This window comes from Takifugu rubripes, chromosome 16 (genome assembly GCF_901000725.2).
Source record: "Takifugu rubripes chromosome 16, fTakRub1.2, whole genome shotgun sequence".
In the NCBI taxonomy this organism is placed as follows: Eukaryota; Metazoa; Chordata; class Actinopteri; order Tetraodontiformes; family Tetraodontidae; genus Takifugu; species Takifugu rubripes.
This window is the reverse complement of record NC_042300.1, coordinates 6,682,232-6,700,558: the sequence shown is the minus strand read 5'-3', so window position 1 is coordinate 6,700,558 and position 18,327 is coordinate 6,682,232. Positions and strand designations below refer to the sequence as shown.

At 50.7% G+C, this 18,327-nt stretch overlaps 3 protein-coding genes across 3 annotated transcripts; all 3 read right to left on the bottom strand.

Annotated features, from left to right (window-relative positions):
* Positions 1-6,076: 6,076 nt before the first annotated feature.
* Positions 6,077-9,696, bottom strand: vrtn (vertebrae development associated). The gene is made up of 3 exons (XM_003971604.3): positions 9,449-9,696; positions 8,656-8,977; positions 6,077-8,573 (listed from the first exon to the last, which is right to left on the bottom strand). Exons 2-3 carry the CDS (start codon positions 8,965-8,967, stop codon positions 6,849-6,851), a joined length of 2,037 nt encoding a protein of 678 aa, XP_003971653.2. The 5' UTR covers positions 8,968-8,977; positions 9,449-9,696; the 3' UTR covers positions 6,077-6,848.
* A 1,305-nt stretch (positions 9,697-11,001) lies between these two features.
* On the bottom strand, positions 11,002-13,127 carry LOC101063526 (uncharacterized). Its single transcript, XM_029849468.1, has 7 exons — positions 12,713-13,127; positions 12,400-12,642; positions 12,035-12,319; positions 11,884-11,949; positions 11,625-11,726; positions 11,383-11,423; positions 11,002-11,288 (listed from the first exon to the last, which is right to left on the bottom strand). Exons 1-7 carry the CDS (start codon positions 12,909-12,911, stop codon positions 11,193-11,195), a joined length of 1,032 nt encoding a protein of 343 aa, XP_029705328.1. The 5' UTR covers positions 12,912-13,127; the 3' UTR covers positions 11,002-11,192.
* Positions 13,128-13,213: 86 nt separating this feature from the next.
* LOC115246429 (mitochondrial basic amino acids transporter-like) lies at positions 13,214-17,581 on the bottom strand. The gene is made up of 4 exons (XM_029849469.1): positions 17,101-17,581; positions 15,844-15,887; positions 15,666-15,749; positions 13,214-15,358 (listed from the first exon to the last, which is right to left on the bottom strand). Exons 1-4 carry the CDS (start codon positions 17,126-17,128, stop codon positions 14,594-14,596), a joined length of 921 nt encoding a protein of 306 aa, XP_029705329.1. The 5' UTR covers positions 17,129-17,581; the 3' UTR covers positions 13,214-14,593.
* Between the last annotated feature and the right edge of the window lie 746 nt (positions 17,582-18,327).

Here is an 18,327-nt window from a genome sequence, read left to right as displayed (position 1 = left end):
CAGCTTAAAGTGCCGCTCAACAATTCCTGCTGAGCACAGCAGGGAAGCTCCAGCTGCAGCCGAAGGGCACAAAGTTTTGCTCACTTTTACAGCCTTCTGCTCTTCCTCGCGTTCTTTTCTTCCTCCCAGTTGTTTGTTTTCACGTTCGCGCCGCCGACCCGTCTAAAAGCTCGGGGTGGAACAAGTCAAGTCCTCCCCGCTCTGCTCCGCTTTGATGCTTTGTTCTGTTCGGAGGACGCCTTTCAAAGCGAGTTTGCATCCAGCAGCCCGACGCTGCAATCTTCTGCTCCTTTGAAGTGCTGAGGCAGGTTTGACAGCAGAGGTAATCAGGCCGTTTCCTCTCTGCTCCCCTCACTTCTCTGTATCACAGGTTCGCTTCTTTGTTCCCCTGCGCCGTTATCGAGGACGCCGCGATGATGAATGTGCAAATCAAGGCGTAAATGTGCGGGTTCCTGCAGCGGCCACAGTCGCTCCGGGTGACAGCGAGACCAGGAGCCACCTGGACGACGCGGTCCACTTCCTGTAACGACCTCATCTCAGCCTGCAGAACAGAAAACCAGGCTGGTTCTGGCGAGGTGTGACGGATGGAACCAGGCCGTTGTTGCTCCACTTTCTCAGCCGCGGAATGTTTCTTTTTTTTAACAGGAGTATTTTTAGGAGATGTCGGCTCCAAATTCGGCTTAATTATTGAAATTCAAAAGGAGCCAAAATTTACGGTGTGGACCGGCCGGGCCAGTGCTGGGAACACCAGTGGGGTTCAGGACAATGTTTTAGGGAGATGCTGCATTTTGTCGCTTTTCCTCATGATGGAAGTGAAGTTTTGTGAAATATTTAGTCGGTTTTCCATAACTTATTGAAGATATAGGCACGAAGATGAGGAAAATCTCAGAAGGAGATTCAGAATTTGGCTTAAAGATGATGAATGAAGTTGTTTTAGAGGTGAATTAGGAATAGGCTTAAATAAACTTTTCTGGAGAGAAATAACACTAGTATTTGCGCTGAATCCTGAACTCTTGAATTGAATTCTTAGAAAGGTTAATTGTTGCGTTTTCTGTGATCTTAAGGCTAAGGTTAGCTCAGCATAAACAGTTCCAGCACAGGGAGGTTTCTTCCTGCTAGAGCGACTCTGCCTGTGAGCGCTACCGTGTAAATTATTGAGCTTTAAGGAGGCGGTTTTTGTGTTTTTACCTGTCTTTATGCTAAGCTCAGCTCATTAACCGCATGCTGTTGCGCTGCGTCGTTAATAAATATGAGACTTATCAACTATTTAAAGGATATCCCTTCTAAAGAAATGGAAATAAGCATTTGTCATAATTATTCCTGATCTTTAAATTCTCCAGTTTTAGCTCCTGAACTCTAAATGCTGAATTATTTACTGCTGTGAAAAAGACTTTGGAAGGAGCCTCCGAGGTCAACATCATGACCTCTGTAGGTTATTCTGTTAACGAGCTCTTGAACTGTGACACTATCGTTGTTGATGGATGATTAAGTGGAAATATTGCCAACAATCGGCTAAAATAAGCAACAACAGTGTAGACTGGCTATTGCTAATGCTACATAATATCAGCAGAAAACACACATTTAGCAACTTTAGCTCAAAATCGCTGGGTAATGTATTACGTCTAGGAAAGTCCTCACAAAGATAGGGATATGAGCAGGTGTGTGTGAGGACCGAAATGTGCGTTTTTCTTGCAAAGTGAGGACAGTTTTTTGAAGGGCTGTTTGAGAGTTGCGGATTTAAGGTTTTTTATGGAGGTTGGTGCTAGTGTACGGGGCTGTGGGGGGTGCAGGGCGTTCCCGAGAGTCCTCACAATGATACAAGTACCAACACATGTCTGTTCCTCGAAGAGCCTCCTCATTGGGTCAATAAGTCAATTTATTTTACTCTCGTCACTAAGATGGCCGCCGCTGTAAATTTCCAAATCCGGGTCTTCGGTCAGGAGCCGCTCAGCTCAGGCGACCCGGTGACATTTAAGAGATGGAGCGGCGGCAGCGGCGGAGATTTATGCATCAGGCTGGTCTCGAGATCTCCTCTCCGCCGCCACGTCCCGCTTTATTGAGTGCAAGTTGACTCACGGCGACGCTGTTGGCGTGATAATGAGTAACGCAGTCGATATCATCCGAACAGATAAGGCCGGCTCAATGGGGCACGGGGGCTCTGGGGGGTGGGGGGGGTTGTGTGTCATTCGTTCCATCGACTCTTGCTGCTTGCTTCTAAAGCCAACAGATGGACGCCTCTTTAATTCACAGCTAATAAACAGATGCTAGCAGTCCAGCTCTCATTTCCGGTTTAAACCCTGAAACTGCGCTTCCCTTTGTCTCACTCTGTTTCGGCTGCAATGTCGAATGGGTCCTGACAGGCCGACCGGCCCGGCCCGCCCTCTGAGGCGTACGCCATCGCTCATGTTGAAGCCACCTCTGTGTGTCTGTGCAGGCAGCACAGAGCCGCTGCTTCTGTTAGCATCTCCGTCACGGGTTAAAAATCCCTTTAAAAGTTCTGGCACAAAGGGGGTGGAGCCTGAGGGTAAGCCAGTATAACCAGTTCAGACTGGTTAGTGAGCCAGGGAGTCTCCGGTACGCTGATACCAGTCGGTTTATTGGCTCTTTCCCGGTATGACCCGTCCATTATCGTTCCTCTCTAAAAATCTAAAACCAAACACTGTATCCATGGTGACAATGATGGAGGAACCTCACTGTTGATGCCGCTGCTGCAGGGTTTTTTCTTTATTCTCTCCGATTTAAAGAATTGAGACAGGCGTTTTTATATTAGTTACATTGATTGGAGCGACCTGCTGGTTTTTCCTGCACGTTCAGTAATAATGCAGGTGCCGCATGCTCCGTGGAGCCGCAGGGTTCTCGGGCAGCTCTCTGCCTAAAATCTCTGAAATCTTCACCTCAGCAGGATTCTGCAGCTTAAACCCTCCAACAAGCAGATATTCTGTTGAAGCAGTTGGCAGAACCCCACCCCCCAAGACATGAATAGATCAGTAGACCCCCTCAGCTCTCTGCAGAGTGACATCACCACGGTGGGTAACCTGGACTACACAGAACGCTTTGAATCACTCTTCCGCAGCGCTTTGATGAAACAATGTTCTAATTCTGTGGAAATCCCAGGCAAGCTGGGCAGCTGTGAACAGGGATTTGAACCTGGAACCTTCTGGTGATCGCACATCCTAAACTGACCTTTATTTCCATCAGGAATGAATCAGCTGGTCCTCCTAGAGACACTGAATTAAATCACTAATCCCCTCAGATTCTTTATTATCACCTGTCTGGGGATTATAAGTAATATATTGCTAAGCATAATTAATATTGTCTAGCTCAGGCCGAACCAGGAGTGATTAAACTCTGGGTTTAATGTGTCCAGATCTGGAATCAAGGGGGATTGGGGGAGTTTTTTGTTGGGTTTTTTTGTGCGTATTCAGTTGCAGTGTCATCATTTGAACAAAAGAGGGCGCTAATAGCCCCGCTTCTAAATAAAGGGTGATTTATCTCGTCCTCGCCTCCTACTGGGGCATTTATTCCTCACGTACAACCCCAGATAATTACCTACCGGCAACCCTTTGTTACTCAATGCTTTTAAATGGAATGAAATTTGTGGGACACGGCCTGTTATAGTTCAACCTTCCGACTGAGGTCATTTTGTCTAAAATGTGGGTAAATTGCCCAGCTTTTATTCCAGCTGCGTTCTGGAGAAACAGGCTGATCTGAGAGGAGCACACGGTTCTCCTGATGGCCCTCAGAACCCTCAGACAGCACCAGGCGGACTCCCTGCAGCGGATTTACTGCCTGTGGAGGCAAAGCTGTTGTTATTAAACACGCGGCTCTCAATAACGTAGCGCTTTGTTCCTCTGTTGGGTGCTGGGAAGTTCTAGTTAATGTTTGGAATTATTACCCAAACTCCAGTTTCTAGTTATTAGAGTCCAACACCAACCTGTTGATCATCCTGCAGGAGGGCCGGCAGAGCAGAGGTCAAAGTTCAACCCTCGTGGGGCATGGACCTGTTTTCTTGGAGAGATAGAAACGCCTCCTGGATGTGATCCTGATCAGATCCCAACCCCTGTCCCTGTCCCAGTCCCAGCCCCAGCCCCAGCCCCAGCCCCAGTCCCAGTCCCTGTCCCTGTCCCAGTCCCAGTCCCAGTCCCAGCCCCTGTCCCAGTCCCAGCCCCAGCCCCAGCCCCAGCCCCAGCCCCTGTCCCAGTCCCAGCCCCAGCCCCAGCCCCAGCCCCAGCCCCAGCCCCTGTCCCAGTCCCAGTCCCAGTCCCAGTCCCAGCCCCAGCCCCAGCCCCAGCCCCAGCCCCAGCCCCAGCCCCAGCCCCAGCCCCTGTCCCAGTCCCAGTCCCAGTCCCAGTCCCAGCCCCAGCCCCAGCCCCTGTCCCAGTCCCAGCCCCAGCCCCAGCCCCAGCCCCAGCCCCAGCCCCTGTCCCAGTCCCAGCCCCTGTCCCAGTCCCAGCCCCAGCCCCAGCCCCAGCCCAGCCCCAGCCCCTGTCCCAGTCCCAGTCCCAGTCCCAGTCCCAGTCTCAGCCCCAGTCCCAGTCCCAGTCCCAGTCCCAGCCCCAGTCCCAGTCCCAGTCCCAGCCCCAGTCCCAGTCCCAGTCCCAGTCCCAGCCCCAGCCCCAGTCCCAGCCCCGGTCTGTGATGTGTTTGCAGGAAGCACTCTGCGCTGGATCAGAAATGCCGACACCCGGACTTTTCAAATGGAAATCCCAGATTTGCATACAGAGGCGGGTGAGAAGTGGCGTCCCAGCATGAGTGCGGAGGCTCAGACCAGCAGTGAGAACGGCTGTTGGAGTGTAAATGGCTCAAGGCCTCAGCTGAAACTAAACATGGGAGAAGGAGCAACTTTTATTGTACAGCTCATGAAAACGTCACTGAAACCTCCCTGATAAACAAACCTCTTGTGTTTCTCAGACCACAAAATCTCCCAGCAGAGCTCACAACAAATGTTTCCTTTCTTCTCTTATCTTCTCCGTTTGTTGTCTCCAACATTTTATTCCCAACCATGCAATTGATTTCCCACACGTTATCTGGCATTAGCAGCTGGATTATGTTCGTTAGTGGAGATTTTCCGGCAGAATCTTTACTGCACAACCTGCAGCAGCCCAGGAGTGAAACCATGGAAACGGTCTTGTGAGGTCAACTACTGCCACCTAGCGGAAGGCTGGTGTATAGTGGAGTTTTAGCACTTGTCGCACATAAGTGCTCAAAACCCACAATTCTTTCCAATAAATTTTACTTTACTTTTTGTTCAAGATTTTCTTTGGTTTTCCCAGTTTGGGAGGTCACTATCTGAGGCTTAATTGGCAGAAAGAATACTTGATGTGCGTTTGTTTACTGCCGGGTATGAAGTTTGAATCTTTGAGAAGCTTTATCAGACTGTGTGTGCGTGTGTTGCAACCTGCCAGCCCTCATTATTTTCATGCTATTTTTGAGATAAACAATGCCGGGCAGCTCCAAGCCATCGAAAGTTCCTCATTTCATGCTGTAATGAAGATGGCAATCCAGCCTGCAAGTAAAAACGCCTGGTCAATTACATCTCCGTGTGGAGGTCAGCTGTGGATCTATTTTTATTTTCAAGCTAAGCTTTAACTGACTAAACCACTGAGGAATGGGTGTGGCTCAGGCATCCCTCTTTATGCCCCCCCACCCCTTCAAAACACCCCAAATGGTCTTATCTCAACACCTCTATCACCACGCATACAATTACCCCCTCCCCCTCCCACCCCCTGCACTTTATTCAGCAGCCCTCATTAGCATCGGCACAATGAAAAGGCTGTGAGCAAAAGTTTCAAAGCTTCCTGATGCGGCTGCTGCCATCGTGTGATTTGCAGGTTTATCCAGACGCTTTTGTTGCCGCCACTATTGTGATTAATTGTCCAGTTTGTCCAGCCAGAGAATGGGGCAGCGGCGCGGGCGCTGGGGCGTCTGAATAGAACGCCTTAGCGAGGGGTGATTGGTATCGTGGCTGCCTGAATAACGGCCCGACCAGTCGGACAGAACGCCGAACGACTCCGGAGGATTCACAGCCTCCCAACACGCAGCGCACGACGTTACAGAGTGGAAATGAAGCGAAGGCTTGAAACTAGTCTGCACTTTATTGACGGCCCCCCAACACAGATTTTCTGCACGACTGGACGGCCGATGCAGCCTGCCAGCATCAGCAGAGCACATTTCACACATTCAACCAGGAAGAACGGCAGCGGGTACAATCAGACACCGAAACCTGTCGCCACGGCTACGGCCGACGCAGTAGGTAGTTTGTTCACGAGTAAACAATCACTTAAAATGGCTTAGAAATAATAATAATTAAAAAAAAGATAACCACTGGGTGCACAGGTGAGTCTATACATTCATCGCTGTCTTCTTTAGTGCAAATAAAGTGAGACGATATTAAATGTCGGATGATTAAACAACGTACGGTCAGAAGTGGAAAGTCAACGGGAAAGGACCGGAATCCTGTTTGCATGTGGAAAAGAAAACAACCCCCCCCCCAGAAACAGCCACGAGATCCGATTTACATTCAAATAATAAACAATAATTAAAAAAAAGAAAAGAAAGAAAGCTCCAGGAGTCCAAATAAAACAAATCAGTGGGAAATTTGGCTCCAGCCGGGTAACGGGGAGGGAAAATGGCATTAAAACACGGTGGAGGGATGAGAACGCATCTTCACACATGTCCGAATGTCCGGGTGGGGGGGGGGGGGGGGCAAACAGAGATGCAGGACACTTAACTTAGGCGTGTCCTCGGCGCTCTGCTAGGTAGCACGTTTGCAGCGTGGAGGCGTTCTGATGGGCGAGAAGTTCTTCTCTTCCACACAAAAGTCTGTTGCGGTGCAGTTTAACGCCCGCTTAGCCGTGAACTAGTGACACGCCGTGATACAAGGCCCGCTTCCACATGTAGTACGTGGAGCGCGGGGTGAAGGGGAAGTAGGACCGGAACTCTTTGAACGTGGGGAAGGCCTTCTGCTCGAAGCGCTGCTGCAGGAAGAGCTTGGCCTTGGCCTTGAAGTTGGCCAGAGCCACCACATCCAGGGCAAACATCTGCTCGTCGAGGGACACCTTGGGGAGCGCGTGCTTTGAAAGTGGGGCGTCGAAATGGGGCGCCGCGGGACACTGGCGGGGTCCGGGGTCCTGCGTGTACACGAGCACTTGCCGGCTCTCCGTCAGCCTCTCCGCCGGCCCGTCTTCTGCAGCAGGTTCCGCGCCGCCCGCGGGGAGCTGGACCGCCTCGGCCACCTTCTTCCTGCGGCTCAGACCGCCACGCCACAGCCAGTAGAAACAGGGCGACATGGTCGGGAACCTGAGCCTGAACTTCATCAGGGACCATTTGGACTTCTGGACGTGCAGCTTGGCAGCATCCCTGAGCTGTTTTTTGCTCATGTATGCCAGCCTGAAGCTCCGGTGCCTCCTCCTGCAGACCCTGGCCCGGGGCAGGAGGGGGAGGGGCAGCCCTGGCGACAGGCTGCCGGGACTCTGGCACTTGTCGGCGTCCGAGCTGTCCTCACTGCTGGCCAGGCCGCCTTTGTAGCCCCTGGCGAAGAGCATGGCGTCCCTCCTCCAGTTGTAGTACGTTGACCTGGAGATCCCCGGGAAGTTCTTCTTAAAGACCCTGAAGGGGAGCGAGGTGTTCATGGCGATGGAGTTCTGAAGGCAGCGCTTGGCCTGCTGCATGTTAGCCATGGTGTGAGCGCGCTCCAGGTCCAGCTTACCCGCGCTCAGACCGAACATGCTGGCGACGCTGTCGTGGTGCTCTGGCTCCTCCTCCTTCCCCTCCGGGGAGGACCAGGCCTCCTGCTCCGTGCTCTCCGCGGGACTCACCTCTCCGGTTGACAGCGAGGTGGAAAAGCTTCCTCTGGTCTTTAGGAGCTCGTGCTTCCAGTTGTAGTAAGATGACCTGGAGATTTCTGGGAAAAACTTCTTGAACTGGTGCAGAGGCATGAGCTTGCCCTCCAGGTAGCAGGCCTGCAGGAAATGCTTCGCCTCGTACCTGGCCGTGGACTTCTTGCAGTGCTCCTGGGTCTGTCTCTTCCAGCGGTAGAAGGTGCGCTTGGTGATGTTGTACTTGTCCTTCAGATTCGGGTAAGAGAGCTGCAGCTCCCGGCTCAGCAGCTCCTCGCTCTCATTGAGCGACGCCTTCTGGTCGCCGTCTTCATTCACCTGGACCAGAGCCACAAAACGGTCCGGTCTGAACAGAGACCTGGAGTGTAGCACGCCGGACCACATGATGTGAATGGTCTGGGGCTCTTGGTCGCCGGGCCTGGTCCTGGGCCGTATGACGCGGTTGAAGTAAGGTCTGATTTTGAGGTTGAACATGGGGTAGATGGAGTAGACGTTGAACTGCAGGACTGACGACAGCGCGTACACGTGCCACATGTTGGCATAGGAGCCGGGGAAGCAGGAGGCCTTCACGTCCGCGTCAAAAATGGCCTCCAGGACCGAGGCGGGCAGGTTGAGCATGTCCTCCGACTCTTCCGCGCAGAGACTGAAGCGGACCGCCTGCAGCATCATCTTCGAGTCGATCATCCCCGACAGGTAGTACCTCTTCCACAGCACCATGTCCACCACAGTCCGGACCTGCGGGAGCGGGAATCAACATGTTTGTGGGTAAAATGTGGCAGACAGACCGTTAAGAGGGGACCAGGCGGGGGCTGCTCACCTGCAGCTCCAGGCTGAGATCAGTGTTGCCCACCAGCAACATGCTCGCGGCGTCAAACAGCAGGTTCCCACCTCCCTGGCAGCTCAGAGGCAGGAGGCCCGCTGGGGCGTCCGCGGGATACAGGTCACGGGCGGCCTCGTCCACGCGCGCCCACTGTGGGAAATCCTGACAGGGGGTTACAGGGAGGGCGAAGGGAGCCAGGATCTGGTCCACCTCCAGGGCCACTCTGGTCAGAGCATCCAGGCCAGAGCACTCCGTGGCCTCCTGGAGTTCCCCCAGGACAGACAGCACCAACTCCTTCCTCTGGATCATACCTGAGGAACTGGAAAGCAGGGGAGGGGGGAGAAAGGGGGAGATCTGAGAGATAAAGGCGCAGAGGGAAGCTAAAAGAGGAGCTATTTTAACATTAAATCGCCTAAAATAACTCGTTTTGTCACAAACTAAACACATGTCATCATTTAAAGTGACTGGTTGTTAAATCTCCCAGTGGGAAGATTTTAAAAACACCCGCAGGTCTGAGAGTCGAGGATTTCAAGAATAAAGTTCACCAAAACTCCCACGGGCCGTCGCTTATGACCATGTTGCCATCCGCAAACAACCTGGGCCTCTTTTCAAACGTCTTAATCCCGATTAAGTCAGCCCTTGGTTTCAGCTGAAGCTCCTCTCTGGGGGGCCGCTCATCGGCTGCGCCCTCCGAGTTCGGCGCGTATCCACACGCAGGTAAAAATTCAAATAAATATAAATCAATGAATAAGTAAACAACCCTGCCAAAGACTAAGCACCGCTGTCCTACCTGGATGTCCAACGGCCGAAGCGAGGAGTTCCAGATCTAGTGGTTTGCGGGGGGGCGGATGCGGGGAGTTTCAGCTTCGTTTGCGCAAAAGCTCCAGAACGCGCCGTCCCTCCTCCGGTGAGCACGGCAGATTTCTGGGAGCGACGAGCCGCACCTCCCTGCAGGAAATAGCTCACCGTCGACTCGCCCTCCTTTTTTTTGGCATCTACGTCAAGAAACACCTCCTCCAGCCCCCCAACAACACCCCTCCTCCTTAGACCGCAGCCAGGGTCAATTTCAATGTGAACTGGGAACAAAAGCCAAAGTGTCACGGCCACCGGCGGAGCCCTTTGGTCCCGCAGGTAAAAGACTTCTGGTTTTTACCCAAAACCAAATCTGCCCATGGCTGGATCACGTGACCCACGTGGTCTGGCCAAAACAAAGAATTTGTCAAATGATTTAAATCTCATTGGGACTTTTGGGGCTTTGGTTTGTGTTCCGACACAAAACCAAAAGCCCAGTTTTGTTGATTAGAGTGGATATGTGCAGACTGGGTGTGTATGTTCGGGTGTGTGTGTGTGGGGGGGGTGGCTCCAGGTCGGCTTGTTTCTCCACTGTATGACTTTTAACACCTCCTTTCCTGCCCCTTGCAGGATTTCAGCCATCAAGGCCTTTTGTTCCACACACGCACAACAATCCCAAGCCACTGTCACCAGCCCCCGCACCACAGACCCCTGCCCTGCTACACGCGCACACACACACACACACAAACACACACTAGTGTTGGGCTCCCACTGATGTTCACTCTGGCAGACGTGCTGGTGCCAGGATCCACTGGGGTTCAAGGCTTCCAGCCAAGACTTATCAGCTACTTGGACAAAGTGTCTGTGTGTGCGTGTGTGTGTGTGTGTGTCTGTGTGTGTGTTGGGGGGGGGGTCATTATCAAGGATGGACATATCTCCACTAAAGGTAGTTAGTTTAGCCACCAAACTGGGATACACAGGGGTGCTCGGTGGGCCGCAGCATCTTGTTCCTTTGATTCTTGTGCATTTTAGGCGGCTCCATCAACACACACGTTTTGCATCTGCGAGCTTCTTTCATTCCCTCTTTTCCTTCATCTTCTTCCTGCAGGACCGCTGAGAAGAGACTTCCCTGAGACCTGAATCACCGGCTTTCATCCCGGCCTGAAATCTCATCAGATCGGATCATTCTAACGGGAGCGCAGCGCCAGCCTCTGATCCAGCCTGGAACACTTTCTGGGTTCTGATCCAGCCTGGAACACTTTCTGGGTTATGCTCCTCTCCCCGCCTTTCCATCTTTTCAACCCCCCCAGACTGCAGCCCCCCACACACACCTTAGGTGTGTAGATTAGATGTGCTGCACTCGGAACACAGTAGTGGGCTGGCTGCAAGCATTTAAAATGCAAATAGGGCAACACTGGGCCGGCTCCGGCAGTCTCTCACCTGCTGGGGCCCAACGTGTGTGTGTGCACGTGAGCGTGTGTGTAGCAATCAGAAGGAGATGAAGGCTGAAGCCGGTCTCAAACACAACTCAGCATGCGTCCTCACACAAAGTGGCGCAAACATTTCAGCACAAACTTTATTTAAAGACATCCACTAATTATGCAGCTGTAAGCTCAGAGGGGGTCAAAGGTTAAACGAGGTAGACAGGGGACGATGCTTAGGCCCCAAACGGCTGACTCGGTTGCGTCGGTTTGTGTGCGATGGCGTCGTCGCGGCGACGGATTGACGGCGCAGGCCACAGATTATTGGCGTTGGATGCAGGCGTATTCGGTGTCCTCGCGCACCAACATCTGAACGGAGCTGTCAGGTAGGATCAAATCAGCATAGATCACGTTGTCCTGAAACACACACACACACGCGCACACACACTTTAAACCACTGGTGCTCCCGTCCTGTCAATGCAACTGCCAGGAGAAGGTTGGAGAGCCTCACGTGGTTGCTGGTTGATTCGGATCCACCAGGCAGCTGGTTTCCTGCAGATCCACATTATTATGACTAAGGGGCTTAATGGCCTGTTTGATAGTTGCAGAATAATTATTAAAGACACCACAGCGAACAGCACGCCTGCGGCTGACATGGACCTCTCTAAAAACCACACCGTTATGCAAAACCTGTTTGTGTGTGTGTGTGTGTGTGTACACAACCTGATTTCAACAGGTTTCAGGTCAACTCACTAGTTCTTCTTTTTCTTCTTACAACAAAAGCTGCAACCGCCGCGATAAAAAACGCACATCCCGCCACCCCCACCGCCGTGCTGACAATGTCCCTTTTGCCGCCTGGAACACATTAAGATTTAAAGATAACACACACACCAAAAAGAACACACTGTTGACTGAAATGAGCCCTGTGAACCTGCAGGGCCTTGAGTTAGCTTAGCGGTGCTAATTCAGGGGTAATTAGGAAGGGCTTTTGTTCCGAGTCTGGAACGCTTGCCTGCGTCTGGGAGCTTGTGATCAGGTCCAGGCACTACAACCATCGCTCTTCCTTCCCCTTTAACAGCTACAGTGAAACCAGCATTAATCAGCAGCGTAATCAATAATGATTGGATTATGATGCGTACCTGTCTGGGATCAGTCGTACACACCTGGAACTTTGACCCACAGCTTCACTGAATTCCTGTTCTCTTTGTTCACAGTGACCTGACAGCTGAGCTTTTTGATTCCAGGACTTTTGAAGGTGACAGTCAGAGTTACGTTACAGTCAGAGTCCCGATCAACCCGATGCTCCGAGTGTGCCTCCATGTCAGTGCCGGCTTCATCCAGCCACCTCAGGCGGACCTTCTGCCCGCTGCATTTATGCCTGCCATAAGCGAGCAGGACGCACTGCAGCGATGCAGATTTGCCCCAATTCAGGCTGATGTTTAGGACGTCTACGGGGCATCACAGAAGGGACAACGTGTGTACGAGACAGCTGAAATCAGATGATCGTGTATTTGTATCGTGTCCTCACCCTTTTTAGCAAATGGCACTTGTGTCCCGTTCGTGCAAATCTCAACGATTTGGTCTTTCTCCTCTTTGATTGGCAGATGGCACTCTGATGACCTCTCTGATCTGGCCTTGATCAGTCCAGCCGTTGCCACGGCGATGTAATCCGCAGTGCTCCTCTGGTTAAAGCGCCACATGCGAATGCAGACTAGGTCCTCCTGACACGGGAAGATGAGCTCATATTTCTGTCCAGTGGCTAAGAGAGAACCTGCAGAACCAGATGACACGGTCAAGACTCCACACGTGGGATCCCAGACGGACACAAATGCTTCACTTACTTCTGATCACCATCACCAAAGAGAAGAGCAGCAGTCTCACTGGGGATCGAGTGATTCCGGCAGCCATCACGTGTGGAACATCTGTTGATGACAGTGTTCTTTTTTGGGGTAGCACAAATATCACTTCCTGCATTTGCATCCTCCCACCAAGGAGGACTTCACTTTTTTTTTTCTCCACACGGCAGAGGTACTCTGACATGTATGCGTGAAATACATGACAATCCACAAAAAGACAGCCTGGTGTATAAAAATGTAGCTTTCTGGGCCACTAAGGATCCTTTTAAAATGGAATAATACATTGACCTTGGGCTCTATTATATTTAATAAACGTGATGAAATGCTGTCTCTGGTGTTCCGTTTAGGTGTTTCCACTTCTCCCTGTCAATCATTCACCACTTAAACTTTTAAGCTGCAACACTCTGTGACGTCCAGCAGATGGCGCCCGAACCCAAGAACATAAACGTCCATTTATAAGAATGTTTAAGTCACACAAACCACAAAAACTCTGAAATAAACTTTATTAACCCGATTGTACATCTTCTAAAAGACTAAATGAATGTTATGTAATGTTACAAAAATATTACATCTGTTTCCCAGGAAGGTTCTCATTGTTGTAACGGCGAACTGGTCGAATTGGTTCTTTAGACATTAACTGTCAGAATCAAACAAAAAACAAACCCAGAGACACACGGAGACTTTACACATATACAGTATGTATGTCAGAACCACTCCAAAATATAGTGCACATCTGCTCTAGCAGTAATCAAATGTCAGGTTCCCAGGCAACAATAAAAAGGTGAACGGGTTAAACACTTCAACGATACGTCCCTTTCTCCCTGTCAGCTTTTATCCTCATCATTCAACCAGCACAAATATACTTAGTTTGCTGTTTTTCTTAGCAGCGTTGGACAGTCGGCCCTCAAATTAGCCAGACGCGTTCAGGAGTGAACACAGGCCTGTGACATTCACGCTCTCTGCAGCTTATCTAGCGTCCGACGGCCTCCTAAACATTCCACAGAACCAGCTTGCGCACAAGTTCCAGTATCGGTGGAAGTTCTAAGAACAGAATCTAGACAACAAATGGATCGGCAATATAGCTGCCGATGGAGCAGCTTCAGATAAACCAGGAACACTGACACCCTGGAGCCAGGACAGACACAGACGTTCAACACGGTCCGTGTCAGTCACTCTTCAGGGTGCATGTATTCAAAAAAATAAAACTCCAAGAGTTCCAAGAGGTTCTAACTCTCAATATCAGGTACAGTTTAAATGAACAGATACAGATTACACAGTTTCTAAGGTTAAAAGAATAAAAGGTGTAGCACCATGCTCTGCACAGAGGAAACACCCACGTCTGATCTGCAGACGCTCCGCTCTAGGTCCCTGAGGAACCCCTCTGAGGGCGCCGCCGCGTGGAATAACACCGCCGAGCTAACCGTGCAAACCCAACCGTTATCATCTTCTTTTGGTTTTAGAGGCAGGAAACTGGTTATTTTTCTTGATGTCTGAAAGTTCAAGTACACACAGGTGCTTTTTTTTCTCATAAGGCAGGAAACACGTTTCTGACAAACATAAGAAAAGAAATAAAAAAACGAACGATATGCCGAGTTAAACAGGAATATGAGACTTTACAGTACATGCCTAGCCAGGACAGGTTTTCAGCCCTAATTATCCAATCAAATAACGCTGATTCATCTTTATAAGTGCGCATTTTTCACAGGCAAACCGGATATTTCATCTTTCTACAGATTAGATGCTTTACGACGTTCCGAACTTGGGAATGGCTGCTCGACTGCTCGGGAATAAGTATCTTTAAATGCTAGATCTTGTTTCCCATGCTCTGGTAAAGTGCCCGGGTTGAGGGTCGCCGCCTTGCCGACGTCACAGGCTGGACGGCTGCTGCTGTATCTGCGTGTGGGGGCCCGGCTGAGGCGGCTCGCAGTCCATGGGCGCAGGCTCCTCCCCTCTGGCGTACATGAGGACCAGTGTGACGGTGGCGAAGGTGGCGGCGTTGACGGGGAAGGCCCGTAGCAGCGTGGAGGTGAGGCCCCGCGTGAACACCATGTAGCCCTCCCGCTTTACGCTCTGCCGCACGCAGTCGGCGATGCTGCTGTACTGGTTGACTCCGCCCACGCCGTCCGCCTGGAGCCGGGACTTTATCACATCCACGGGGTAAGTGGACAGCCAGGAGGCGATCCCCGCCATGCCCCCTGCGAAGAGCAGCTTGGGGATCATGTAGCGGTCTCCCAAGTCGCAGCCCAGGCTGCGCGTCAGCACGTCGTAGGTCCAGAAGTAGAAGCCGAAGGCGGGCGTCTCCCGGATGAGCGTGGTCACCATGCCCCTGTTCACCCCCCGCAGGCCCTCCCTGTTGTAGATGCGCACCAGGCAGTCCAGGGAGTTCTTGTACAGCTTCCTGGTGGACTTCTTCTCCCCTGTCCCCTGCATTTGCATGCGGGTTTTGGCCAGCTCCATGGGGCAGCAGATGACGCACTGGATGGCGCCGGCCGCCGCGCCGGCCAGGAACTGGTTCGTGGGAGTGTCCTTCGCCAGCAGCCGCATGGCGTTCCCCTGAACGCCAAACACTATGGCGTTGATGAACGTGAGGCCCATCATGGGGGATCCGATGCCTTTGTACAGACCCAGCAACTGCAGTGAGAAGCAAAGACCGCCGGATGGTGAGTGTTTTGGGCCGAAAGCCTTTTCTAACGCCTGAACCTAGACACAATATATAGATCGTATGATGCGATGGTCTTCAACCTGGGGGGGGGGCTGACATTATGACAGGTGCGGCTACTGTGACACTGCTGTCACTGTCGAGCAACATCTAGCAGGCGGCGCCACTTTCAACGCCCCTGACACCGCCACCCCTAGCATACACACATTTGTGACAGGACAACTAATTAAATATATACATTAATCATATTAGCAAAAAAACAAGCGTAAATCTACGTACCGACTCCTGGCGCACGATGGACTGGAAACAGTGAAAGGTCCCGCGGTACAGAGGCTTATCGATGCACTGGACCTGCAGTCTCACCTGGAAACGTCACAAATGACACACTGAGCGTTAAAAATAAATGCTGAAACACAGACGTTTAACCATAATTTAAACATATCTTTTGTCCCCTCACCTTGACCGTGTCAAACGGGTGTCCAACCAGGACTCCAGCAGCGCCTGAAGACCAAGAACATTGTTTACATTTAGCATGGTGTAATTATAGAGCGCCATATGTGCTAAACGGGCATCGTCGCCCGTTCAGCTTTCTGCGGGGCGTTACGCAACCGGCACGACCTTGTTCTGATACCCACTCTGGTTCTCCTCAATAGAGCCCCTGTAGGAACCTAATAATAGTTCCCGGGCTGAGCGTAAGACGTGTGTTTGACATCTGAGTGCCGGTAGGCAGGATTGCACAACTGCTTTGTTTGCTCTAAGTGATAACGCCCAAGTCGTTTGTGTGTACTACAGAATGAAAAGTCATTGCACATCACACAAATGAAGCCTTAATTTCCACAGGTCACCCAGAGTAAACAAACCACAGCGCTAATCCCACATAAGCGCCTGCTGTGTCACCTGACCCATTTGTAAAAGGAGCCAATGGGGAGCGAGCTCCCGGCCATAAGCCACGTAAAACGCGCAGGCAAGCGCGTGTGGCACAATGACAGGCAGCCAGTGACCTTGACGCCCGGGTACAAGCGTAGGGCGTGAAAAAAGGGGGCACTCTGATCTCCGCGTCCTACTCATCCTCACACAGAGGCGGACCGCTTCGTCTGAGAATGGAGAAAGACAAGGTGTGACAGGCCAGGTGTTGTGAAAGCACAGGATTGGACCCTGAAGGGGTGTGGACTGGTTAGCGTCACCTGATTGTGCTGAAAGGAAACTTTCCAAGGCCAAAGCCCTAAACTCAGCACGGGGACACGGAAACAAAACAATGAAGTAAACATTCATCCCACACACAATGGTCTGGAGCCTAGTCAAATCCAGTCTGCCAAGTTCACCACATTAAGCTTTCAGATTTGAAATCGCTTTTAAAAAAAAAGATTGTTAATCTTTTTCTAAATTACATATTTGCTAGCAAATCAGCATAATAAAACAATTATAATGGTTTAGCGTTGGAGGCTACTATATAATCGGTGGAATAATTATCATGTCCATCATTGAGCCGACAAGCGGCAGAATTTCGGAAATACAACTGAAATCTCGTGATGGAGTTGCATCACTTCTGCGCGTGCTGGCGGGTTGGTGCTGTTACCATGAGCAACGGGGACACTTTCTGCCCCCCTCGGGAGGCAAAGCCATGTCCACCCCAGAGCTGCTTCTTCGGCCGCTCTTCGTTATCCTGAATTTATACAACATATGAAGAGATAAGGCGCAGGTGCGGTTCACTTACCTCCGATGCATCCCGCAACGAAGTCCATCGCTCCCGCACGTCACCTCGCCGATCGACTCGTTCACCCCACGTGAGAGGAGGAGACGTCTTCAATAATTTAGGGAAACCTTCTCCCAAATTGCCAACTTTTGCTGCACCTGTACCTTTACACCTGCTTTTATCCCGTTTATTCCCTGATGATCAAATTGACTGTTTCCGGTAATCTATATGAGCCACCTTCCCCGCAGACCTAAAAACACATAGGATGCCGACACCTTTCTCTTCTTCCCTGTAGATTTGCGCGTACAGAAACGCTCTCCTTGACTATAAACGACCTCTGTGAACCCGGTTCTTTCATGGGCTGGTCCGGGGCTTCAAGGAAGTCGGTCTGGGGAGCTGCAGCAGCCAAGCTAGCGTCGCAGGATGTAAGTAGTAGTGGGCGGGGCCGCCGGCAGCGGCCCATCGCCGACCAATGAGAGAAAAGGTTACCGCCCACACCCACTGATTCGTGACGTTCATTGGTTGTTTAGCGCAAATATTCTGAATATGGAAATACGTCACTGGCGCCGTGTGATGTTTGGAGCAACTGAGAAGAAATGACTTTCAAATTCAAGATCTTGAAAGTCATTTCCTATTTGTTTAAACACAGTGTCATTTAGTGGTGCAGATGATCATCCAGTACAGTTCTTGTTGTTGTACAGACTATTTTTCCATGAAGATTCCAAAAAATACTGATTTCCTGTTGATGGTTAAACCTGTTTGTGACATCTTCTTCCACATCTATTTGTTTTCTGGGCGGGTTTTGTTGAAGAAATGACTTAAAAAAGCTCAATGAATAGAACAAAAACCCCCACACCGTGGCACTTGTTGACCCTGTAAATAGTTCTTGTTAAGAAGTAATATGTACTGTCCTGTAGTCTTAAATGTGTAAACAATGTAATTGATATCATGTAATTTATTCCTACTGTCATTTAATTGTATTTTATTGTATCTTATGTATTGCGTTCTGTGTAAAACTTAAACAAAGTTTGTTTTAAAAGGAAAACACTAGAAAACAGAGACACTATGATATTCCATCATTTACCTTAACAGGACAAAATTGATTTATAAGAATTTATATAGCGTTTAAGTCAGTACGATGTAAAAGAGATACGTTTGATTACAGTTCAAACCATATTTAAGGTGTTTTTTTGTTTTGTTTTGTTTTGTTTGCTCTTTCTATCTCACGATATTCCTCGCGCTCATAAC